Below are 27712 nucleotides of genomic sequence, written 5' to 3' on the forward strand. Positions count from 1 at the left end.
CTAAGCATCCAAAAGTATCATTTCATAGTCCTTGCATCTTACAAAAAGATGGTTATCAAACTTACCATCTTTTAGACTTGCTATATAAATCTTAATTATCCTAGGAGACGGTAGCTTCGTGTGTTCATTGTGATGTCCTCTTAGAGCGTTAAACACTGCTTCCTCTATCGCTGTCGCCATATTGATAGCATTTGATTGCTAATCTTTTGACTTTCGGAATCCTCACATAAACTATGCGACAGATTGCTCTAGAGGCAAGAGATGTTTGCTACTCCTTGGCGATTTCAGTTTCTTCAGCGTTTTATATTTTGGCTTTCAATTATGATTTCTTCGTAATCAACTTTATGAAAATTACATCCACATATTTTCTCCGCATCCTCATTCGGCTTTATCTTACTAACGATGTCCACCGGTTGTGACGGTATTGCTTCTTCTGCTGTCGATGTTCTGCAAATAGAAGTGAATAAATAAAGACACTAGAAAGCGGAAGTAAACAAAACATGCAATGGAAATTGATATACGTTTACTGAATGACTAGGCGAAATCAACAGTATTTGTTGTGCACTATCTTTTGATGATCATTTCCGGGAAGAAATTGTCTAGATCTCGCTAGGCAGAGGAAGACCAAAGGCACGAACGAACGCACCTTAAATCCCTTTATCTTTTTCGATTGTTTACGTCAAATATGCCTTATAATTTTATTTAACACCTTTTTTATTTGTTGTTATTTACAAGCTCTGTTTTTGAAGACTATGAATATCTCATTTGAGCAAAATATGATCCTAAGATATAGTTTTTTTACTACAGTTTCCAATAGCCACTCAAATTTCAATTTTAAGTACTGTGGATTCGATAATCGATTGGTAATATGGGGCAGTTCCATGGTATTGTCGTCAACTCGTACGACTCAATAATATGTCCGTCGTACTAGGCTTAAGTAAGGACTGTCCCGTCGTAGCAAGAACTAACTATTCGGCTGCGTGGTTCTAAATAAGTCCGTAAGTGCTACAACAGCCGGCATGGCCGTGTAGATCACGCAGAAAAAAAAAGATTTATCACAGTTTCCACTTGCCACTGAGGTGCCAATTCGAAAGACTGTAGATTCGAAAATCACATGCCAGATGAATGTGAGAATAGTTAAAATTACCGTTGAAATGTGTACACATTGCTAACAGCAGATCTCTGTATGGTTCTGCTAAATGTGTTTTACACATTTTTCTATTTGCCGAAAAGATCTTATAAGATTACTTATAAGACTTATTAAGTATTACGAGGTCGGAATAGTTAGTCCTTGTTGCGGGGACCGGCTCATATGAGGCTTGAACCAACGACGAGCATGTTGTTGAGTCGTGCAAGCTGATGTTGATAAAAATATTTTTAACGTCTTTTTTAATAGTTTTCTTGATGTTAACTTTTATGTTTTTATGTTGTGTAAATGTTTATTTCTGATAACAAACAAGTAAACTTTGTGGGTCTAGCCTTCGTTATTTCATTCCGTTGAACCATCCTGTCCTTAAATCTGACCCTAGAAAATACCTCGATTTCTGTGCAAGTCGCTTGTCCAGATTTTTTCTTGCGATTATGAAGAAATTCAGCATATTTGTGTAGGGTGTAGAAATATATCACGTCTTTAGCAGGCACCCGGCTATGATAAATGAATTATACGACAAGAACATTTACAGTGTGCTTTGCTCAATTTATAGCGTTTCATTTTTTAGTTCAATGAACTAACAAACATTTTGTGTTACACTGAAGAAAGTGTGGCGACAATGTGAGGCAGTTCGCTTTGCACTAAAAATCAAATAAAATTTTGATGATTTGCTTTTACCACAATGGAAAAAGTAAATATCGATTTTGCAATGGCAATGGGTTTTATTATTATCCTCATATGTTTTGGAAGTTATTTCAGTTTAAGAACAAAAGACATCAGTTTTGGAAGTACTTTAAAATAATATAAGATAATAGAAGTAAGTACCTTTTCATACACATGCAATCATGTTTTATTTGACAATGCCATTAATGCAACGCCCGAAGTTTGTTTGAGTCAACATATATTATCCATAAACGTTTTTAGTCAAAATTAATCACCCACTTTCCTAAACTCGATCGAATTCGGGAGCTATCGTAGCGAATGTCAAAATGACACACAATTGTGGTTTTCTTGGATGTTTTTTGAACAAATGGCCATTTTGAGCATATCTGAGATAGATACATGTAGTCCCCTAGATACACTGTACCTCTTATACGCGGATTCGGAAAAACGCGGTTTTCTAAATTTGACAGTTATTTGAATAACTTGTACTGATTTGACACATCATATGTAAAATTCAATATAATTTCCCTTTTGATCGAATGTTAAAATCTATTTCAAAAGGTTCCAAGCTGTTATTTTAAGTCAGAATCGTATCAAATAATGAATTAAATGGCTAAAACCACTCGCTACTTGCAAAATTATACGAAAATTAGTAATATTTTGGCTGGAAATCACAAGAATCGACTTACGCGGAAACTCGAGATACGCGATTTTTTGCGGCCGTTTTCGGTCCCCATTAACCGTGTATCTCGGGGTCCGCCTGTACTCATAAAATTAAAGATGAGATGGAAATAAATTAAAGCAATCGTTGTATCTAAGCAATTTTAACTATCGTGCCTCTTCGATCGAGTTTGGGAAAATAGCGAAATACCTGAAAAAATCTCATAAACTGTCAAATAATGCCTAAGCTCATTTGGAAGAGTGAAACGCCGTCATCTTAAAATTGTAGTGGACCATGTCATAGCGCTGTACTATTAGTACCGCGCTTCTCCCAAAATGAGTAAATCTGTTTACTCCACTGGTACCTCTTATAAATGGCAAATTATCGTCTAACAAGCATCACAGTTTGCATTGTTAGTACAGTTTTGTTTAGCGCACGCCTATTTTATTAGGATTAAAACAGATTAGCCGGTCTCGTAGTACAGTGGTCAACTCGTACAACTTAACAGCATGCCCGTCATGGGTTCAATCCCCAAATAGACCGCGCCGCCATACGTAGGACTGACTATCCTGCTATGGGGGGGAATCAATTAGTCACTGAACGCCAAAGCCCACAAGTGGGTACAGGCAGGCCTTGACCGACATCGGTTGTTGAGCCAAAGAAAAAAAAAATAGATGTGAAAAAAGAGCAGCATGGGCAAAAGGAATGTTAAATAAGATTTGCTACAAAAAATGATCATCTTGTTCTAGCATTGTTTTGACCCTGAAACTAATTATTTTACTTCTAATTTAGAACTATCTTCTTATTCTTCTTCTTATGGCTCAACAATAGTTGTCGGTCAAGGCCTGTCTGAACCACTTGTGAGGCTTGGCTTTCAGTGACTTTTGGATTACCCCCCATAGCAGGATTGTCAGTCCTACGTATGGCGTCTATTCGGGGCTTGAACCCATCACGGACATGTTGTTAAGACGCACGAGTTGACGACTGTATCACGAGACCGGCTAGAACTATCAGGGGTTCTAATTATAGGGCTAATACTATAAAGCGGGGAAAGTGGGGGGAAATGTGCATTCTAACCAATCATATTCATTTGAATTTTGCACAAAACATAATTATTCTTACTTTATTATATGCCTCCACCATTTATCTATCCATGAAATACATTTAAATTTAGGCAACAAAGCCTGAAAGTAATGTAAACATATTTAAAAAGTGTAAAATTAAAGTTGATGTTTCACGTGATGCTTCCCCGGGGCGTTAAAAAACTGGGGCAATATATGCCACAACGACAGCGTTTAGTTAGTAGTCAAAAAACTTTTGTTTTCAAGTTCTGTTCTATTATGTAAATTCTTAATTTTCTAAAAAATTTGGCGAATGGCAAATGCCAAGCTTTATCCTCACCAACTCTCTCATATGCTCTTTACGCTCTAGATTGCACACTGCTGTGTTTGTATTCGTTGCTAGCGTGCATTTTGCCTTCTTTCTCTATTGCTTTTTATCATACTCTCTCCACGCTGGATTTGGCGCGATGTACTTGAAATGATCCAAGTAATTACAGTGAAATCTCTCTAAGATGTAGCCTCTTAAAGATGAATTGTTTCTTTAAGATGAATATTTTAAAGGTCCCGTCATATTCCATACATTTTATGTCTCTTAAAGATGATGAACTCTCTAAGGTGAACATTCCATAAGGTGCATATGCGATTTGGCAGTCGAAATTTTCTAAGAAAAATTTATGAACGACAGTTCGCAAAAATATTGGTTAAAAAAATAATTCCCAATTTTTTTGGTGGTTCTTGGAAACTTCATAACAAGAACTTCATTAGTTTTCTTTAACATGAATATCTCTCTAAGTTGACGGTCGCTTGAAGTTTCATTTTAGAGAGATTTCACTGTCTGTTCACAAAATCATAAAAATTACGTGATGGAACAATACCTGATCATATGTGTAGTACTCTTCTATTTTTTTGCCGAATCTCGGTTAAAAATAAACCGAAATTCGCACATCTGCTATGATCTCGGTTGAACCTTTTTAACCAAAAATCTCGGCTAAAAATGACGAATGACGATTACGTGTTTAAGCGAGATTCCGGTTTGAGAAAACTGAGACATCAGTCAATTGGAAGATAGTCGGATATCGCTAATAATTGTTTTTTTTATAGCCTAAAACTGTTGCATCGTTTTGATAGCACTAGTCAATTTGGCCCGGTTAGAGGATTTTGCAACAGAACCTTAGACGTGTATATTGACTGCAGGGCATGTTTAAAGGTTTCACATGTAGATAAACAATTCTGTTCTCTTTTGATGTCTTTTTACTAATACTCTATATGACCGTGTTGCTATCTTGGTACAGGTTCCTATTAAATTCTTATCCCGGTTCATAGCTCATCCATTTTTTGATCTAAAATATGTGGTAAATGTTACTGTTTCCATTACATTAGTAACCATGGTCCACTTTCTTTCTCAGTATGTTTGACTATCGGCTGGACTCGTGGGGCAGTCGTCAACTCGTACGACTTAACAACATGACAATCATGGGTTCATGCTAATACCACTTAACAACATGCCAATCATAAAAGAAACCCTGATCTAGGAATGTCTATATTCCGTATATGTTATTGTCCCATTACTTTTTTTACTATAGGAGTTGCTGTTCATTTCAGGTTTTCAGTTCAGTTTAGTTTTAATGCTGACTCTACTGCTGAACCATAAGATAATTTTTCCCGCAAGATATACTTTCAATGGATTAATAAATATTGAAATTCAATTATGTATTTATTTTTTGCTTTGTTTCAACTATTTAACACAACTCGTACAAAACCTTATCCACGCATCTACGTATGGAGGCCCGATCCATGGGAAATATAAACCCGTTATATGCATGTTTTTAAGATCTTCCTTTGGACCTAGTTTTTCAGTTCTAATGTGTTCACTATAATGCATTGTATCCGAATTTTTGGATTAATCTATAATGAAAATTTGTATTTGTTCAACGTTCATAGTATTCGATTTTGCAATCCTTTCATGCGAGCATTTGATTTCACTTGAATGATAGTTCGAAGCAAGTACTTATTTGTCTTACTTTTTGTTTAAATGTTTTGTACCACACGACACTACTACGCATGATCAAATAGATGGAACGGGTATAATCTCTACCACAGAATTATTTAGAATCACTGCGAATAATTTGATGATTTTTGATACACTTACAACACGTTGGTAGAAGAATATCTTTCGATTTAAATACCTCAATGATTCAATCAATCTCGTAACTTGAGCGTCACCTCTTACTTCGTTTTGTGTAGGGAGATGTAAAAATAACACAAAACGCCGGTAACATCGATTTATTCTGGATAGAAACATTGAACACCTACAGCTCTTAGTACAAGTTGTTTTCGCAAACATCATAATTCATAAAAAACTGTCATATAAACATGAAAATATGAATAAATAAGTAAATATTTCGTAAAAAAAATCGTAGTATCTTACATTATTTTGTTCCTCAATGTGAAATATTTCCTGCATTAATGCCAGAATTTGACCAAACTATGTTTTCCTTGCACGATGTAAACAACCTGACGGATGGCAGATCGATTACCGAATCTCGGCAAACACAAAAATTAACACGAGATCTCGGTCATTTTAACATTTCACATTGTTAAAATACGAACTTGGCAAATCATTTTGCCATTTTTTTTATTCGTAAAGCACATTGTAGGCAATGAAATTTTAACTGAAATATCAGTAAATTGGGCTATAACTGATTGATTTCGGCTCTGATTTTTTGTGTATATAGGCTGAATCTAATTAATAAAATAACAGACATAATGAAAAAGAATATACTAAAAACACTAAATTTACTAAAACAATTATTCTTCTTCTTTGGCTCAACAACCATGTGTTTAGTTTTTTTTAATTTTATTGCTTACACGTTCCATTCGACGAAAGCAATTTTTTTAAAGCTGTGCCTCTTAGCATAATTGTGAGGACAATTACAACACAAAAACCTCACCAAACGTCAAATGTCATTGTCAAATGTCATATGTCAAAAGAAACTGCTCATTTTGCCCCAAGCATGATTGTTCATTTTGCCAAGTGAAGCATATTTATACTTTTTGTTTATTAATATAAAATTATGCATTGGATTGCCTTGTTTTTTTGAGATAAATTGTTTAGCAATTTTGTATCTATATAAATATACCATGTATAACTTCCACGAATCTAAAGTCATGCCTTTAAGTTTATTACCGAAAAAATATAAATTAAATAGTATATCAAACATCACACATAACGAAGTTTGTCTATTATCAAGTATAATTCGCATAGCCTAGTTTTGTAATCTCTGTAATCTTTTCATTTATGTTTCACTAGTCAAGAAAAATATTGTTGCTGAAAAGTCGATATGTGGAGAAATTAAAGACTTATAAAGTTTTATTTTGCCAAATTCGTTTAAGCCATTCTTAAGTCTACCAGTTACACAAAACTGTTTTATAACACTCCTTCATGTCTCCTTTAATTTTTAGCGATTGGCTGAGTGCACTTTCCCTCTGAAAAATGACAATGGATTTTTTCTTCTTCGGATTCAGTTTCAATTTTTAATTCGCATTCACTCTTCTAAAGATGTAAGATCTGTTTAGAGATTTTCAGAAGTTAATTCGGGATTACTATGCGACACAAAAATTACCGTTTCATCTGACAACATGTTAACATTGCAGTGATGAAGTATTTTTTTGATATCATTTATGTACTTACATATTGGGCGCAATGCACTACTTTGTGGGATCTCAAGCGTATTCCCTAATGGGCTTGACCACCTATCGCCAAATGACATTCTTTGAGTTCTATCTCTAATGTACCTTTCAAGTCATCGTAGCTAACATACCATGGTATTTAAGAGATTTTATTGAGAGGTTTCTATAAATAGAAGTCTAGAATGTGTTTTAAACATGTTTCTATAAAAGTCCTCTTACTTACAAGATCCATCTAACAATCATTATTTATATAATTGTGTTTAAAATGTATTTTATGTATTTAATGTGTTTAAATCTCAATTAGAAATGGTTAACTGTATCGATATCAAAAAATGTGTAAATATTGAATTCAATTTTTTCAAAATCAAAAAAACTACCACCCATTTCGCGAAGTTTTAGTATTCATATTTTGTACCATATTATCTTGCTAGTCGCTAGTATCGGAAATGTTAGGGGATATTTTAAGGTCATTAAATTTGCATAAGCGAGAGTCGAGCATGTGGTGTATGTGAATTTGGTATTGCACTTCATAACAGCTATAAATTGTGCGAAATACGCTAGCTTCGTCATGGAAGGAACCATATGGGACCCTTGCAACCTTGTTACCGACCAAAACTTATTTCTCCCAAACGAATATAGCATTCCGGTTTGCATGAACCACAAGCAAACACTATAAGTAAACGGTAGTCCGTTGGTCTACGCTCAGCCGTTCAGTGCAGCTACGCTTTCTCCCTAAATGTTCACTTTCCTCGAGGAAAATATGTTGCCATCTTTAAAGCTGATGTTCACAGATGTGAATGTTTCAACTCTTGCTACCATATGCCCCAGATAAAGAGAGTACATTTATGCATTTCTTGAATTGATCTCTTGCAAAACGCCAATTATTCTTAATCTGATGCAACTGCTTCCTTTATTTCCACCGCAAATTCTACATCTGCAAATATTAATTTGAATCGTGTGTCAAGGCAACCACAGAACATGTTTGAATATACTGATTGAATATACTATACCATTCAAGGTGTGTAAAAACAATAATTTTAGTATTGTGCAGTATACAGCTAGGTATGGTTTCATACGCGCTCTTTAGTCCGCGCTGACTGAGCATTACCGAGTACAGTGCTCTTAATGTTACTGGGATGAGTGTGGAACGGAAGTTAAAGAAAATCGAGCAACACTTACCAGATCGTCAGAATGCATACCAAAAATCCGATAGTAATGCAAAAAACTTACAGCAAAGCAAATTCCTAGAGCGCAAAGCAACACGCTATTGTGTGGCTTTTTCCATGGTCAGGTTTGGATGATTGAAAAATTCTTCAACTTTTTTAGCTATGACGCTACACAGCAAGTGTTTTGTTCCTTATTACAATTTGCTAAGGGAGGAAAAATTATCATGAAACTTTATTCGGAGTTTTTATATTCACAATGGACTTTGAGGGAAGGTTTAAAGATTTTTAGTCTTGATTTTAGAAATTAACATGAACGTTTGTTAAAACATTAAAATACTGAAATTTGAAAATCTACTGCTTTTATGTTAAGATTTACCTATGTCTGTTTAAAACCATTATTAGTATTTTACAGTATGTTCTATTCTCATCTGATACATTTGTTTTGGTATGGTATAAATTGGCTTATACGTTAATGGAAAACGTAGATATATTGGGTTATGAGCTTTTATTTTTTATTAAGCTACACAAATAACGACAAGAATGATTTATTAGTAATTCGGATTTGCATCGGCCCTTGGAGTAGTACTTTTTTTTATTTCAAATAGTAGAAGTAGTAGAATATGCTTAATAATAAGTAGAACACATTATTAAGCTTAAAAGCATAGCGGTTTCACTTCCAAATGACTTCGAATTCTCAGATTCTTGCAGTCCAAGCGAGTTTTTGATGTGGGATCGGTTTGATTTTTTCCGCTTGCTTTTTCTTTTGGTAATTTTCTACCCTTCCTCTAATGGAGAAGATCTGGTTGAAGGTTTCTAGCTAACTCCTGAGAAAATTCATCATCCAGCTCAGATCGGCCTAGTTTCAAGGCGACACGGCACTGTTTGCGCTTCATTTATCAACCGCTCAACAAAAGAATGCAACCGGAAAAGCGTCCGATGACTTTGCAGAAAAAGACCAAAAAAAGTTCTAGACGGTCAACTAAATGACAGTGGATTTGAACAGTAAACAGTTGAAAAAAAAAGGAATTCTCTAAGGGGTTAAGCAATGGTAGAAGATGAACAAAGGGTGCCGCAAACGGCGACATTCTAGACATTTCGTTCAACTTTTGCCAAACAGTGACTATGGAAGAAAACATAAGAAACTACGACAAATAAGAAGTTTTTATCACACTGCCACGGTTCGGTGCTTCAAAAGGAAGTGAAACGTGTTCGATCACCAGGCTCTTAAATGGCGGAAGTTGAGTGACGAAGTAAAGTTATTTTCTTTACTTGTCCCTGTTCTGTTGAATAATAACTTGATATCATGTTGTCGTAGTGTTTCTTGTCCTAAATAAACATATTAAGCTTTGTATAGTATTGGACAGAAGCCCACAATTTGTAAATTTCATTTATGCGGTCCTGTATTCGCGTTGTGATGTACTTGATAACATAGAGTTTTCTTTTTCCTTGTTGTTTGCTAGAAATGTAATTACCAGCGAAACGAATTATTCCCTAGGCAATCGTCTTAGCGATCAGTAAATGAAAATGCCAAATTAACAAAGGTATATGGAGTTATTTAATTCCTGTGGCCAACCTTATTATGTTGAATATCCTTGTTGGTGGGTAATAATTTAAAAGGTTGTATGTTGTAAATTATCAAAGTCATATCTGTATCAGTGGTTAAAAAATATCTTAGTGCATACAGCTCAAATACATTTCATTTGATGGGATTTAATTATGCTACCGTAAAAATGTTTTAATTAACTGCTTCTGAAAATGACAACATTGTTCTTAACATGAAGCCTTGAAGTATTGTAGTATATATAATTAAAACTTTACAATACAGAAATCAAGACGCTTTAAAAATCCTAGTGAAAAAACTAAGTAAATATAGGTAGTGAAGTTAAATATACATTTTTATTTCAATGTGTACACAATGCCCCTGTGCTTGCAAACTCTTTACAAGATATGTACACAAACGCACCTGTTGCTCAGATCTAACACGCTACCAATAGAAACGCTATCGTATCATTAAGGTTATTAAATTCATGTTCTGTTACAGACACATCACTATTCCCAGAGGGAGCTGTAATATTTTCTAATATACCATAGCGGGCTTGTATGATCATTATATAGGGAGTTTATGATCATGCAAAGAGATTAAAGTTCTAAGAATAGGTAATAATATTTGGAAAATAGTAAAAAATTGATGCTAAAATGAACTGGAAACTACTATTGTAATCTTGCTTTCTTTTAAAACCGGGCAAACATTGAACAGCAGCATTCGTATATGAATCCATTTCATAAAACAGGAAACCTGTGAACTAGTCAAAACACTTATTTTGTTACAATGTTGTTATTTCCATCTTTTCCAACATTTGTCGTATCTCATTGACTATGTGGATGCAGATTACGATGGAACCTGAATGAGTTTTCTTTGAGAATAAGTGCAACCAACATCAAATGTTTTTTGGATTGCGTGTGTCCCAACAAGGACAAATAAAATTTATCTTATTCCAGAAAAAAATAAAGGCGTCAAGAGATTTATTGCACGTACATTTATTAGCACTATTCTATCTACTCATGTTCGTTTCTGCGTCTAACATGAAAACATCATTAGTATCGTGCAGAAAAATTTAAAAAACTTTTGAGTAAAACACGAATAGACCATGAACCTGTTGCTGATTTTGAATGCATTTAAGTAAATCATTTTGAAATATAGACAGCGTTTTAATGTAGTGTTCATAAAAAATGATATGAAAGATTACTGAAACGTTAGATATGTCTCTATATTTATAGTTCATTTAGAATATTTATTTATTTAATTTTATTCTCTCGACGGCAAACTGTATCACTGAGATTCCCAAAATAAGATAAAATAGATTTTTTTATGCAAATTGACACGAATTTTCATTAACTTATTTTAATAATAGTAGAAACAATTTTACTTTCTTCGTAACGCTCCTACCAACGATTTCACATTATTTTCACTCATTAATTTTACATCATGTTGAATATTTATGCAAACTATTTTCAACCATGATGAACATCTTAAAATAAAATCATGGATATATTTCATTTAATTTCAATAATGTTTTATACTCATGTTGGGTTTGTGCATCGATTTGGTTCAATTTGGCCCAATCGCGCAAAGATAATTAACCTAAATGGCCGATAAAATTCTGGCCAAGTCGTAACGAACCTACGGCACAGTTTTATTGCTCACCATTTAATGCCAAGCGCAAATTGGAATAAAATCGACAATACCAAACACCCGTCCACAATGAAAGCAAAACACGATTCATTACAGCTGTCTTAAGCAGCATCATTATTCGCAGCAACGAGGTCATCGAAGGCTCTAGGGAAGACGTTACGACAAATGATCGATCCAGCCACGGATCTAGATTAATAATTACTTCGTACTACTCAATGATACCAGTTAATCCATCTTCGTATCGCTTGGCTGTATTTTTATGCGGAAGGGCAGTATACTTGTTCACCGGAAAAGTATTTTATGGATTTCGAAAGAAATACATTATACATAGCATTAGGTTGCAGAGCTGAGATAGGTAGTATAGACAAAATGGTTGAATGTGGCAAAGTTTATAGGAAATATGAAATGTGTAAATTAAAGAGCAGAAAAGTTAATCATGGTAGCACCATAAAATATGATTTTTTCTGGTCACAAAACACTGCTGCGACTTCCGGAATCCCCTTAACTACTACCACAAAGGCGTCCAATCGTAATTAAGAGCAGTAAAGCCAAAAGAACGTTGGGTGTGATTAATAATTATAACCAGCTAACTGGTTTGTTAACGGCCCTAAACAAAAACCCTTGGAAATCAGTTTTCATGCGACGGCGAGCAAAAACAATTTCTTCACTGGTGATAAATTAATTTCGTTCGTCATTGCTTACAATTTATGAACCCAGTGCCCAGGTCCCGTTCGTTCATAATACGGAAGCCTCTACGAACCCTAACGCAATTATGACGACCTACCATTCCCTCATGTTTTACGCTCGTTAACGCCCCATCAAAAATGCGCTGCTGGCAACAACAAAAAAAAGGTACCGCAATGGTTGGCTTAGGTAAATATTTAAACACTATCCTCCAATGAACCCTGCAAGGCGCCCCCACCCTGATAATCTTCACTTATCGGCCTTACCTACGATAGAGACCTTTGCCAAGAGTAAAGCAAACGATTCTAATGTTTGTGGACACACGTCTGCGAATGTGTTAGAAACCAAATAATGTAACAGTCTCACACGAGGCAAGCAAACAAACAAAACGTAAAAAATCAACATATAGGTTGAAGAATGTGTTGTTTCACATGAAAGGCATCGAGTTGCGGTTACAGTGTAATAGCAAGAACGTGTTTAATGTAATGCAGTAGCAAAACAATTTTTATACACTCCAGAAAACACAGGTTGCTACAAGGCCGGTCGAGATCGATTATCTTTCAAACCGTCATTCCGTAGCAAGAACGTGTAGGTCGCTACACCAAAAAGAAATAGCAATAATAGTGAACTACAAATTTCACAAAAAATATATACCTGAATTTTTAAGGTAAAACAATTTGTGTTATTGTGTTGTGTTGTTTTACAGAACGCATTTATATAAAGTGTTTCTGTTTTTTTGTGATAAAATCTACATAATGGAATCATTACATCTATTGAACGAACTTGGGTGATCAAGCAAACTGATATAAAAGAATATCACCAAGGTAACACCAACACCTTGATGTGTACGTACAGTGTACATTGATAATGGATCGACCATATCCGTCCATGGCTTTGTACTGCACACCATGTGGGTGCGTGGTCTGGTAGATGTTACCAGATAAAATTTGTAAATAATCGATAAGACTTCGATTTAGATGGACGAAAACATCTCTGAGTATCAATGAAAACAATTTCTCTCTTCTTTTTGAATTTCATAACATATTAATAATATTGCGTAAACAATTATGTAAACAATTGTGCACAAATTCCAGCCTCTCACTTTAACGGCAATCTAACAGGCTTAAAACAGTACGCACCTAAGCAAGCTAACCCTTTTCTATTCATTTCGGTGCAGCATCTCGTCGTCAATGTCATAGATACTGTTTGTTTTTGTCACTACAGCTGATTTGCCACAGCTGTCAAGTCTAATAGTAATTTAATTGAAAGCATATGGAGTGGCATGGTGCTTTTTAGATTATGATGGAGGCGCTTGGTGATTCGTACTCTTGCTGCAGTAGTTCGATGCCAGTAGCAAGACGCTAACTACTTGGTGAAGGTTCCTAGCAAACGTCACTTACTTATTTTACTATCCGACGCTTAGCAAACGGCATTGCCAACTCATAAAATAAAGAATAGTTGATTGTTCGTTTTGTGATGATCATTTGTTAGTATGTTTTAGTGCACCTTCCAGTATAGTTTTAGTCATATTTATCAAACAGATTAGTTCTGCATATCGTTGAGGTGTTACAAATTTTACAACATGATGTGAGTTTATCACATCATTTAGTCAAGTTATATGCTCGTATCATTTAGGATTCTCTTGTTTCTAGTAGAAGGGGAAGACGTGAAAGGCATTTGACAATAAAGATAAGTGCTGTTTGATCAAAGATATTAAAGCAATGTTTTAATGTATCGAATCAAATTAAATATTAACAATTATAACTAGCTTATTTTCAAACTAATAAATTTTAAAATTCGATGACAATATTTCAACTACTTTGTACTATTTTACTATCATTATATCCTCTATTGTACTCAAACATTGCTTCAAACATAGCTCATTTTTAGAGTGCTCGTGCTGTAAAGGACGCCATGGTTGATTGATCAGGATTTTTTTCGAAAACATAATTTATAACAATTTTTTATTGGTTTGTGTTGGTATCTGCTAGTTTTCCAAAATAAAGCCAATTTCATTACAACTGAAAAATATGTATGGTACAAATACGATTTCCATATATTGATTGGCATCAAATCACTTGCACACCATATCTGTAGTCAAAGAAACTCCTCGAAGTAGCAGTAATTGGCAGGGAAAACTCTCGCCTTGATCAACAAGTAAATTCAAAAAGGCGCGCAAGAAAAACTCATCAACATACCACACACTTTTGCATACGAAACTTTTTCACCTGGCAATAGTGTTATATGAAATGATGCTTAATATCAAAACTCTCATTCAAAATCAAAGAAATGTTCCATGCTAATCGAGCATGATCTTGATTTGACATCGGACCCCACAAATCTACCAGGAATACAAAATATATTGCTCTTTATGCGAGATTTTACCTGTTAACAGTTAAGTTCCACTGTATTACCATATCTACTTATTGGCATAATGACCTACACGGTCAGGCTGGCCTTTTACATTTTTCGAGACTTATTTACTACAACGCAGATGAATAGTCAATCCTTGCTACGGGGACCGGTCCTTATAAGGCTTGGACCCACGACGTAAATTTTGTTAAGTTGTACGAACTGGCGACTGTACCATAGGCTCGCCCCTGAGTATTTGCATACAAACATAATTCATTGCGATAATTTGAAGTTTAATCTTCATCATGTATGAAATTCCCTCAAATTACACAAATTCACTAATCACCTTGCCTCTCACAATTATCCTCTTATTTATTATTATCTTTTAAAACCCTAATATAATTAAAAAATCATTGCAATTATGTTTAAGATATTCCGTATCATTAAAGTACTGTGCAAGGAATTCCGTATACGCAACTTTTACTGACATTACGCCTCCACGTTTTTGAATTCTGTTTATAAACAAATGCAAACTCAACCGCCGAAACAACACGTTGTGTGATAGACATATTTCCAAGACAAACTGGAGCTGGAAGAACGATAGGTGATGTTAAACATGAATGAGCAACCTTAAATCAACAAACTTCGGCCGCTGTGGTTTATTTAAACAGTTTCAAGGGCATTTAATAATAGACCAACTAACTTTATGGTTACAAAATCTAAACAATACATTGATTACATTCGGCAAAGATTATCATCTCAAGCACATTTTACCTACTTGTTTAAAATATATAGGCACACCTGTTAATTTATTGAACTCCAATAAGACTTACCTTATTAATGAAAAAATATTCCAAAATGATGATTTTGATTTAGTTTCATACACCGAATACACGAAAACGTCTTAAAATACAATTGATGAACTGTATAATTGAATCATGGAACTAAATTAGTAATAACAGAATTCTTTTCAATTGAATGCATCCATATCAACAACATAACTATGAACAATAAGAAGGTACCTATTGGATGACACTTACACAATTACAATTACACTCACATAAATCATATTGACAAACATGCGGGTAGCAATCGACCAATTAGAATATAAAAATTGAACACGTACATATTTTGCTAGCTCAAATATAACTTTTCTATAACAGTTGTTTTATGTTTAAGATGATAACTCATATTATTAAATCCTAAACCATAATTATTTTATTATTTTCATGATTTTCACTTCCACTTAATTGGACATTGTTGCCAATCACATATTATCATATTTTACATACAATAAACTTCTATAAACTGTATAAATGTGCACGTCACATGCTTTACAAAAAACAGATAAAAAAATTGCTGCCACAAACACACAGGTAAATAACTGGAAAGGACAAAACCCCATAATCTAGTTTTTGTTACTCGAACGTATAACTGAGCTGAGCGAAACCTAGATGTTTGTTTTTTTTTCATTTTCTTTCTTCCGATGAGATCAGCCTTTTTGTACACAGAATCAGATGCGGTTAACTGCACGTGAATCGCTTCTATTTTTCAAAAGAAACTCAGTGTAAGCAATATAGCTGCCAATCACGTGTAGTAAAATAATTATGAACATACACTAAAACTATTGGGAACACTCATTAACTTTACACTCATAGCTGCATATAAAAATTTCAGGTGTAAAATACACTCACAATAATCATATATACACACCCACATTTTTTAAATCATTCATATACACTCACGCACAAGTTTTAAAAACCAAAAAAACCTATCACACTAACCACAGAAGTATAGTCCTCAGTTTTTGGAGCTGTGGAAAAAACCCCAACCAACCAATATTCAACCACACTGACGGAAAGCTTATCTCGAACTGACCTGCTCTCACGAAAAACCGATACCGATACCAACCTGTTACAGCAAGCTTAGTAGCATCGGCTGTGTGTGCAGCTATCTCGTTTGTGCGATAAGAACAGCAGCAGAATAAGAGTGAGAAAACTTACACTGAATAGATGAGCAAAATGTATAGGAGAATTACATTTGCCGAGAGTTGAAGAAATTCGAGAGCATCAAACGAAAGAGAATTTTCAAAACAAGAGAACCTCACGCATGAGGATACTCCAAATTGGAGCATATGCTCTCGCAAGAAACAAACGTACTCGCCATGAAACTTTCTAGCTTCCGTCTCTTTCACAGTAGATGTGTACGTTACTTTTTAGGCGAAAGCTTTTTTCAAGGTGTAGTTCACTAGGTTTGACAAGTTTAAAACGATCAACAGATTTCAATATCCATATTTTTCGCTGCGCGGTTGCTAGAAAGATTAATTAACAAGGTATCATAATTGTTTATGTCACTAGCTTTACGAACGGAGTTTCACTAACATAAAAGAAATAAATAAAAAAATTAATAATTTAAAAAATAAATAATTTATTAAATTATCATTAAATCAATAAAAAATGATTAAATACAATAATACAATTCACTTGCATATGTCATTGGATAAATAAACTTGTAACGTACATTGTAATTAACAATTAGTAAATAATTTATAAAACATCGAGTTTTTTTTAAGAAGAAAACTTTTTTTGAAGCGAAAAGACTACAAAAGAAGAAAACTACAAGAAGTTGTGTGTAGTTTAATTCATACGACCAATATTTAAAACGATTATCTGCTTTCACACCCGAGAGAATGCCAGATAACATTGAACAAGACAATTTCCCTGCAGCTACCACTCTGTTTACTTTCAACCACCTTTTCAGTTTATCTCTTCTACACTCAACCTTGCGTAATTTGTGTTGACTCAAATACACCACCACTTTACCGACAACTTTGAAGAAGGTGCACCCGCGAAAGTCTGCTCGATAGTGAGACATAAACAGATGCAGGTCTCCACCAGCATACCACATGCACTGCTCATTACACGGTGGTATAATGCTGTAGGTAAAACAAAAGCAACGTCCCAAGTATGTTTACATTACAAACTGCCTCCTCCAGCAACGCGTACGTTGCATCATTTTCAGTGCTAAGATTTTTACAGTTTAGAAGATGTACACAAAGTTCACTAGCACGTTTGAGTCTCTCAGTTTTTCTTTGCCATGCTATTAACAAGTGCTACGAGTCGCATATCATGCGGTTGGCACACACTCAATCTAAACAACCCAATGTCATCTTCTTAGCAGTACCAAGCATACATCTAATTAACCATATTTCAACAGAATGATAACTCTTGGCCCGAGGTTAACTAAGACGGTTACATTTTTAACTCCGAGTACGAATATGACACATTCGATAAAACATTTTCATAACATAATTTCGATCTACATCATCGAATTTAAATCTTTGAAACATTTTTTTATTTAAGATATACTCATCAGGCATGAAATATCACGCTGTTGGTGTTGTAAAGAAGTCTCCTTGAATCCACACACATCTGAAGCAACTATTTTGCAAATATTTACATATTCTACTCGTAAACCATTTCACCATGCAGTAAAGTAAAAAAGCATGCAATGTTTGTGTGTTTGTGCGATTTTAATGACGTTCCTCGCACTTTCATACTTGCGCTTGCATATTGCTTGCGCATCACAAGTGTGAGTATTTTCCACTTCGTGGATTTTACTTCTTCGTATGGGGTATAATTAGACCCCAGTATTGGAGAACGAAATAAGAGTGTTTTCTTTAAACATTCTTTGTTTTATCCGAATGAAATAAAACTAAACAGTATAGTTGTACGAATCCCAATAAACATGGCACACATGATTGACACAATCAAATATACTCCTTCTTCTTATTATGCATGCATATAATTCATATAATATGCCTAATGCATTTGGGCTTTCTTCCACATGGAAGAGAAACGATAATTATACTCATGATGGGTTTGTTATTAAATTGCACTTTTGACAATATATTGATATATTATGACGAATCAGGTCTGAATAAAAATATATCATTGAAATGTGTTTTCTTATACATTTTTTCTTATATTTGCCCAATTCATGTCTTGTTATCAGTTTTAAAAGGTTTTTTTGTACTTCAATTACCTTGTTTTTATAAATCACTTAAGATTTTTAATCAAAGTTCAGAAAAAATTTCGATACACTCTTGTTTATAAGTTATGCGGAATGAGCATCACATTTCAACCTGATACTTCATATGTTTTCAGGTCAACTGTGTTTTAGCTGACCCATAGCACTGTTACAACTAAACGGTAATAAAACACACACTCACACAGTTGGTCTAAATTTAGTACCACGAAGATGCTAGATTTAATTGATTGAATATGATACAATTTCCTTTCCAATTTCCGGTTCGTCTAGCGTAGAACGGATGAAACGTGACGTGTCCCGCATGAATATTCCTGGAATGCTTCACCTTCGACTAGGCCAACTTTTAGCTTCCGAGTTGGAAACTCCCGCCCCAGCAGGTTACCACGCTACTGTTTTCCACACGATGCCTTACCTACACTGACAGTAAATCGATTTGAAGCTGAACGGCAATATAAATTATGAGCAGCATTTCTCCAGTTGCTCAAGTTTTCCTAGTCCTAGCAGCAGACTCGCTTAATCGACGCCCCAACGGTTTGCAATAAAGCATCCTGTTTATGAAATGGGAAAACCGAGAATTAAATGAAGCGCACGATTAATCTCTATCGCTGCGTGAAACTCAAACAGAAAATCTACCATCTAAGGTCTTTTTCATCAATACCACTACACTTTTCAGCATGTTTTCCAAACCAGAATAAAACATGTTTTCGTTTTATTATTCCCTATGTCTCTATTTAGGCTAAATAAAGCTTCCTTGTTTATGTTGATGTATTTCTTTTTTTTCTATTACTTTCTGGATCGCTAAGCTTATTAAATAGAGATAATCTAGCATAGGAGATAGGTAATATCAGCTATTAATGTAGAATCCAGAGCACTACATGAAAACATTAGGCAATGTTTAAATCAATTGCATTTCACCAATGTTATAATATAATCATATCTTAGCAACGAAATTCGCGTTTCTGTTCAGATTGTACTATGAACGAAGAGCTATTTCATTCAAAATTTTGGCTCTGCTCTGCTCAGCGCTTAAGGCAATGAGACAGTTGATTGGTTTGACGGAAATTAAATCAAATCGACGCTTGGTGCCGCAAAAGTATAAAAATTACTTTCATAACACGATATTATAGAAGTTTCGAATTTCTTCCATCCGATTTCTAGATTAATGCGAAAATAGAACTTTATCACGCATTTCATCGTTCACCTTCGCTCAACACCATACAACCAAAAATTAACTTAACAGACAGAATAAAGCCTGGAGTGGTTCTTCGTAACGAGATGTTTGCGATCCATAACGGAAGACGGAAACGAAAAAGGCACAATTATTTCCACGGAAACATGATCAAATCACAACGAGACAGTTCCAACACATTCTTCCGCAAACACATTTCAGTAAGTTTTACAAAATAGCTCAAACTCTTTCATTGTTGGCTGAAAACTGAAGTGAGATGGAAATACCTTGTTGATAACATTTATTTTTTACGGTTCGGATTGTGAAGAGAATTGTATCGATAGTGTATGTTGGAGTTTTGCAATATGTTTTCCCCTAATTATGTTCACAATGAATTACAATTTTAATTGGTTACACTCACTTTACGAAAGCAAACCTTCCACATTTGCAAAAAAAAAAAAAATAAATAAAGATTCCGATAAATTTTAGTCGAATCATTGCAAAATATTGTTGTTTTCGCGGTGATAACTAGTACGACAATAGATTCCGATATATTTTAATGCACTTGGACGCGATTAATAGGAATTATCGAAGAAATAATACTGGCGTGGGTTTGAAGCAAAACTGCAAAGAAAGCCTCTGGTGTAGAGCTGACCGACAGAACATATTTATTTACTGTGACATCAGGGCCCCCTAGTAGTTTATTTAAAACATTTGATGCATGTAAACTGTTATTACATAAAATGTATATAAATATAAATCATATAAACAATGAATTATTTAAAATGTTGAGTCCTCTTTCCAATAGATAGTGTTAGTTATATAAAAATATGTATGGTATGACATTGAAATAAATAAATCAAACCTACTATCGACCATATTAAGCATAAGAGCTTAATTAACATTTTTTGTTCGTATTGAAACATGAACCTCATTTGTGAAATTAATTGTAAATTCTTTTTTTAGTGGCAGTGACAATTGGGCTTACTGGACACATTTTTATAATCTCCTTTCACAAAATAATGTTCTAGCCATTGCTATGGTCAGCATGTTTAAAGTATGTCCCAGCGCACTTCTTGATTTTGATGACTTTTTTCATACTAGTATTCATGCTTATATCATCGGTAAAATAATGCTTCATAGGCGCAAACTAAAAAGAAAGCTCAAGTTTGGGTAAAAATCTTCTCACGCGGAAAAAAATTGCGTCCTTTTCTGCTTAAAACCCTCCAACGATGTAGGGTACTTGATCCAATCATGCCTTACCGTGATGGAGCACACTCCAGCACTTCCCATACCGCACACTCCAACCAAGGAAGCGAGGCTTCAAGTACCTCAAAAACTGATCCGCATGATGAGCCACAGAATCGTTACAGCTAACGTCATAAAAGGCTGCCTAGCCACGGTCCAGGATACCATCCCCAAGTCCTCCGTTTTTTATCATCCTCAGTCGGATAGAAAACGATGGGCAGAACAGATACTAAATTATTCATATTGAACCGTTACGAAGGAAATCCATTAAGCTGAACTGAAACACCACTGTACCGTAACGGGATCTTTCACTCTAACAGATAAGGTACAAAAAGCGCATACCGGAATGAACGGGCACAGAATAGGTCTGATTGGACGTGAGAATCGATACAGGCAGTATCCTATTTCCGACTGAGAGCATCATTTTCACGAAGGTAAATTCGATGCACCCGTCGGTTTGCAAACGGGTTGAAACATGGTAAAAATGAACAACAGTTCTGGCACCACAGGTAGATATCAATTTCCCAGCTCCTGGTATACGTATGTAATGATCTCATATGAGGAAGAATTATTTTTGAAATGATCATGAAACTAAATACATTACGCAACATTAAAATAGGTACATCAGTTTTTTTGCAATAATTGTTTATTTACCTTACCCGTTAAATTGTTTTTTATTTCAGAATGTTAAAATAACATGTTTTACACCATTGAAGCATTTTAATGTATTTAATATGTTGATAGAATATTTGTCAATTATGCTAGAATATTCCTAAAAACAGGTGCAAAATAAAAAATGTACCAGTTTGACTTTTCATAAATTTTTTTATTGTAGCATATTAAATACATAATGAACATTCTAGGAATGAAAATACATGTTATTGATACAAATTATTTGAATTAATCGCAAAATTATGGGCAAAATATAAATTACAGCAAATGATACTCGATCTGTTCTAAACGCACACAAATAAGGGGTCTAGCATGCCCCTGCTGTTTGTTTTTATCTGATTTCATGAAATATAACAAGCCAGTGTAACCAAACTGTGTTTCATCGGGAGTAAGAGCTGGAAAGCATGCTGCCGACTTAATCACTGCAATAATATAATAAGAGATTATCTAAAATCTATCACTAAGTAATACAATACATGCTTACAATGACATTTTTGCTTAAAAAAAGTTTCCAGGTGTATTTGTGTGTTAAACTGTTTTATCTAGATAATTTAAAGTATTTTGGTTGTCAATTTTTGCAAACAAAAACATGAGGATGCTATTTTAATTTCTCGCAATGTATATGATGAACAAATGGTTAATGGATATTTTAATAAGAATCGTTTACAGTAGTTGATGAGTGTTAAAAAAATGTGACATACTAATTTGAAAGTCAATTGTTAATGCAATGTAGCGAGTGACTAATGCAGTGTTTAAATAAAAAGGTATTCATTTAGATTTGATTTTCCTCAATTTAATTTTAATTTTTCAAGTAAACATATTATAATTATAATATTGACAATAACCAAAAACAAGTAATTCAGAGTATACAATCCCAACTAGGGGTATCTTGTATTATTACTATTACTAGGAGCTTTTACGATACTAAACAGCTGTTTTATATGAAGTTCAACAGTTGGCGGCTAAAATCATATCAACACTCCGTACAAAATCACACCCAATACTAGCCTCACATTTTCGGATTAGATTGTTACAGCCTGAAAAATAAGTAAACAAATGCCGATTCATTGAAGGCTTGATAAACATATCAATGATTTAATTTTTGTGCTGAAGGATAAATGGTACGACCATAAATTTGTTTTTATGTCATAAGTCGTGTAAAAATGTGTTTAAAAAATTTGAAAAAAATATACAAAGATGTGAAATAGTACTCTGCACAACTCATGAATTCACTGTTTTTATGTATCTCTTATGGATTTTCCGCAAATCGCGAAAAACGACTGTCCATATAGTAGTGGTAGGCGCTGTATTACTATTATAATTCCATTATTACTGCTTTTAGAGCATAAACGTGCATCATATGTTATGACGATAGTCTTTGAGGTAATTTGTTAGAAATATTTTATGAAACTGACCATAAATCAATTCACCCAATCCATTATGTTTCCTATAGTCGATCATATTATAAATCTGTTGTATACTCTAATTTTATGATATGTTGTTTTATTTTGTTTTACGGCATGATCGATACTAAACTATTTAACACATACTTTTTAAATGTTTAACAATTATAATACCAACGTTAATCGTGTGTTAGTTATCATCTCAGCAAGACTGAAAGGATACCTTTTTGTATTATATTTGTAAATTTCATCAAGGCACATGAAATGAATACTAACAATCGTGGGGAACGGGAACATAAAAAATACTTTTTCTTTCTACATGCTTTACTTTGCTCGAATTTCGGGCCGACCAAAAGTTAGGGAACATTCATACCATTGGTATATATAAACACACTTTATTTACTAGCTGAAATGAAGACCCAACGGCAAGAAACAGGATAGGCTTCGTGAAACAAGTCGAGCCCAACGTCCGGTGACCATAACTTACAGGTAAACATAGTCGCACCCTAGCATACGAGTATTAGCTGTGTTGCTGGAACGTGTTGCATGAACAAATATTTCCTTTTCGCACCCTATCTGTCAACCCCTCAGCCTGTCGGAGGAAGTTAGAAATGTTTAGTATCTCTAGATGATGCTTAAGCACTCCCGAGGGATCAACAAAATTTTGAGCCATTTCTCTATTCGTTTCTACTGTTTTGCTACGCATCGTAAAGTGCAATGAAGCGAATGAAACAAACCTCACGAGGTGAAGTTTTGTTCATGTTTAATACACACGTGATATATATTCATTATGCAAAATTTATTACGTGTGCAAATTGGAAAGGATATTTAGCTTATGTTCTATAAAAATATCATGTTCTTGCAGATAGTGTTTTTTCCAAGCTAAATGTATTATTGTGAGAGTAATAATTTTAAATGGAAAACTGGTCCTGAGGCAAAGTAATCAAGTAATCATCAATGGGTCATGGGTAAAAGCCACGCACTCTCATATGAAGGCCTGCTGGAAATCCTGCTATTAATACACTAATCGGTACAAGATAGCCAAGCCCTTTGACTTAGGCAGGCAATCATTGTCTACTGTTTTTGCCTCAAATAAGAAGATGAATGTTGTTTAATAACTGGTGTACTCATACCTCAAATCATGCAACGAAACACTTTAATAAAAACTCGCTAAAACCATCAGTATATCCCCCTTTTAACAATTAATAGATAATATTCAATAATTTTTAGTTATAGCTTTCATCAAGGTTCCGAAGCATGAACATGATTGCTACTGTCGTTGCAAAGACTTTCATTTTCATTTCGCACAACATTATTTACGCACGGCAAAGTTCAAAGAGCTCAGCTATGCTGTTAAATAACTGCGTATTCACAAGTTCACAACTTGTTTAAAACATACTCCAAATCGTGAAAGTGAGCAAAGTTTCCCATTTGAACAGATACATCCCCGAAATGAGCAACGCGACCCGAAACTTTTCAGAGAGGAAGTTGCCAAATTAATCACGTAATCAAAACACACACACCGACCAACAGCGACACACGATATAGGGCCTGGATCGAAAACACATTTAAACAACAACAGCACAACACATACATCATTGCCTTGCGGACGGCCTTGGTCTCGCTAACGGCTGTTCCAGGAGGAGGTTTGATGAGATTACCTTAAATTTTAATGCTGAAGAAGCAACACGGTCAAAGTTTTATCGTACAAGGACGTAACAATCGGCGATGAAAACGCGCGTTCGAGCTTCCACTTCTTTTCCCGTTTCTCTGTCAGGGAACGTACAGCGCCACCTGCGTCACGTGCGCTATCGAATTCAGCACGAGCCAACCCATCTTGGTTCGTTCTCATTACACACCGGTCGGCTTTGGGCCTATTTGCGACGTTTGTGTCGCTTTTGGAAATGAATTAAATTATACAATTACCAGTTACCGCATCCTGTGCTCCGATTTTGCCGCCTCTCGCATAAGAACGAGGGCGTTTTACATGACGACAAACCGGAAAATGAACACCCCAATCATAATACCGGGCAAACTGTTTACGCGGTGTTTCTGATGTTCATGCTACGAAAAAAATTCTTTTCACTTCATTAAAGCACAATTGCTGCTGCCAAAAAATGCTCTTATATTGTTTGAGTTGTCACTGTTCCTTAATTTATGTATTTAAAAATAATTTAATCGTTCAAGATATAGTTGTGCCATTATGGAAACTCGAGGATAAGGATTTTATTAAATTCAAACAGAAATTACTCAAAATCTGAAGACAAGAGACAAAAGTGTTAGCAGTGCATTTGAATTAAGTACAAAATGTGAATTTATACAAGATATATAAATTCTGGATTAATTTTTTAATAAATAAAAAAAAACTTTTACGGTAACGCCTGCATTCAAACCATATTTTGCTAAACGCCTTCAAAGTGTTGCTGTAATGAAGTTAGAAGCATTACAATCCGGATAATTGTAGCATGTGATTCTACTACTTTTTCCAACCCAATTGATATGAATGCTCGTTACAATTTCGCATATTTTCGCGTTTTTCTGCTTTCTTCCTAGAATGGTGCATCGTCTAAAAAATACCTGTTTTTTGACCCAAAAAACACCGCAAGAAGTAAACTCAAATCATAACACGCGTATTGGTACCGAGCAAGCTTGCCTTGATTATGTTTATACCTGATGCTAAACTTGGTCGTGTTTGGCAATGCCTGGTAGTGGATGTTTACTCGATGTCAGACAACAATCGATGTGTCACACGATTTTTTGTCCTCTGTGCATGGTTTGTCTAAACTTATTAATTTAAGAATATTATCCTCGGTTATTTAATTTGATAAGTTCATAGGATAGAGTGAATCACTAATCCTTTTTTTGTGTTTTGGTATCAGATGCCTACATAAGAAATTAATCCATTTTTTAATTTGCTATTACAGTTATAATCTTCCTTTCATATAGCTTTTCAATCCATTAATGAAACCTTCAGCACTATCTTGTATTTTTGTGTGATTATTTGTCGTACAACGTAATGAAATGTCCGTCATGGATAGTATCATTTATTATTCAGCAGAAAATGATAAAGGCCATATTGCTCAAACAAGAAATCTGTAAGTTATGCATTAAGATAAAATATATGTATATTTTTGAAATATCAAATTAAGGCCGAGAAGTTTCAACTTCAGATGGTCTTCCCTCAGCTAATCTCAGCGTTGTACTCATAAGTCTGTAAAGACCTAAACAATAAAACAGATTATATATATATATATATATATATATATATATATATATATATATATATATATATATATATATATATATATATCTCTTTTATAATACTATAATAATATATAATATCTATTATATACATATTCATAAACACATTCATTGGATGAGGTCATGATGAATGCTGTCAGCAGCATCTCTATCAAGCATCACTATCCGTAGTTCTGGTTTTGTTGGGTTGATTGCATTCCATCTTATCCCATGAGTTTCGGATCCCTTCTCAACCCCCTAATTCGTTCGACGATACCTTCATTACAGACGAGTTGACATACCGATTGAGGAAAATTACAAAAATACTTCAGTAAGGTGCGGAACACTCAGTCAAATAAAATACACATAAACACATGAGCATATAGCCCGCATCCAAGCATATGACGTTGTGCCTTTCGGTCCTTTTTGGTTCTGCAAACCAACAAAAAAGTGAAAATCTTACATGTGGAAGCATTGAAAAATGAAAGTGACACAAAAATATTGCTTCCTTAGTTTTTGCCTGGTATCGGTACCAAAATCGATAATGGTACATCCATTTCACCTTTGACTCCATTACACTTCTCCTCTGTTTTGATTTACCCATACCGGTCCGCGTTGACTATTGAACCCCAACAGATTACATTTTCCCAGTTATTATAGTGTATGGTTATACAATTATTGTATATTCTATAGAGGCAAAAATTACCAAAACAAAAAGTATATGCACTGTTGTTTGCAACATTGTTCCAATTCCTTTGCGCACACTGAACAGATTTGCTGAATGCCACTTTTAAGGTCGAATGCAAATTCAATAGCATTTTAAAAGTAAAATAAACTAAAACCGCGTTAGCAAGGCATTAAAGGCATTAAGACTCCTCGTATGATAAATCCTAGCCCAAATACAAACGGCTCCACGTTAAAGTGACTCTGAAAATGTATTTATTCTTTTTTTATTTTACTGTTTCACCTCGATCGAGTGAAATGTGAAGGCAAATCTCAGTTAAAAAACACAATTTTCTATTGAATGCTAGTATTAGTATATTTTATGAAATATGATCATAAATATTGATTCTATCATTTAAATATTGAAAATTGAACAAAATGTGTAGAACATTATTTTACTAAAATGACGAGTTTTTTTTATTCATACAGCGTAACCTGAGCTTAATCAAAAACTAATGTTTAAACACGAAAAAACACGATATTTCTCTCGGCCTGTCAAAAGATTGCAAACAAATATTTTTGTTATCCATCCAGCGATGGATAGTTTGGATTGTTAGAAAAAGATTCATCACAGGCTGCTAGACTTCC

At 34.4% G+C, this 27712-nt stretch overlaps 1 protein-coding gene across 14 annotated transcripts in view; it reads right to left on the reverse strand.

The window, feature by feature from the left end:
* Positions 1-16506, reverse strand: part of LOC1275137 (protein qui-1) — a 42802-nt gene extending 26296 nt beyond the window's left edge. For 4 of the 14 annotated variants that reach the window (XR_009764686.1, XR_009764675.1, XM_061643001.1 and 1 more), the window contains exons 1-3: positions 16315-16506; positions 15454-15543; positions 66-447 (exon numbers count right to left, since the gene is read on the reverse strand). Coding sequence is in view for 2 of the 14 variants with exons in the window: in XM_061643001.1 (XP_061498985.1) it covers positions 66-180 (115 nt within the window). In the remaining 12 variants the exon portion in view is untranslated. Of the gene's footprint in view, positions 1-65; positions 448-15453; positions 15565-16314 lie in introns of all 14 variants that reach the window. The other 10 variants (XR_009764679.1, XR_009764681.1, XR_009764678.1 and 7 more) reach the window with 10 other exon arrangements.
* Positions 16507-27712: the final 11206 nt, after the last annotated feature.

Source organism: Anopheles gambiae, chromosome 2 (assembly GCF_943734735.2).
Source record: "Anopheles gambiae chromosome 2, idAnoGambNW_F1_1, whole genome shotgun sequence".
NCBI lineage: Eukaryota > Metazoa > Arthropoda > Insecta > Diptera > Culicidae > Anopheles > Anopheles gambiae.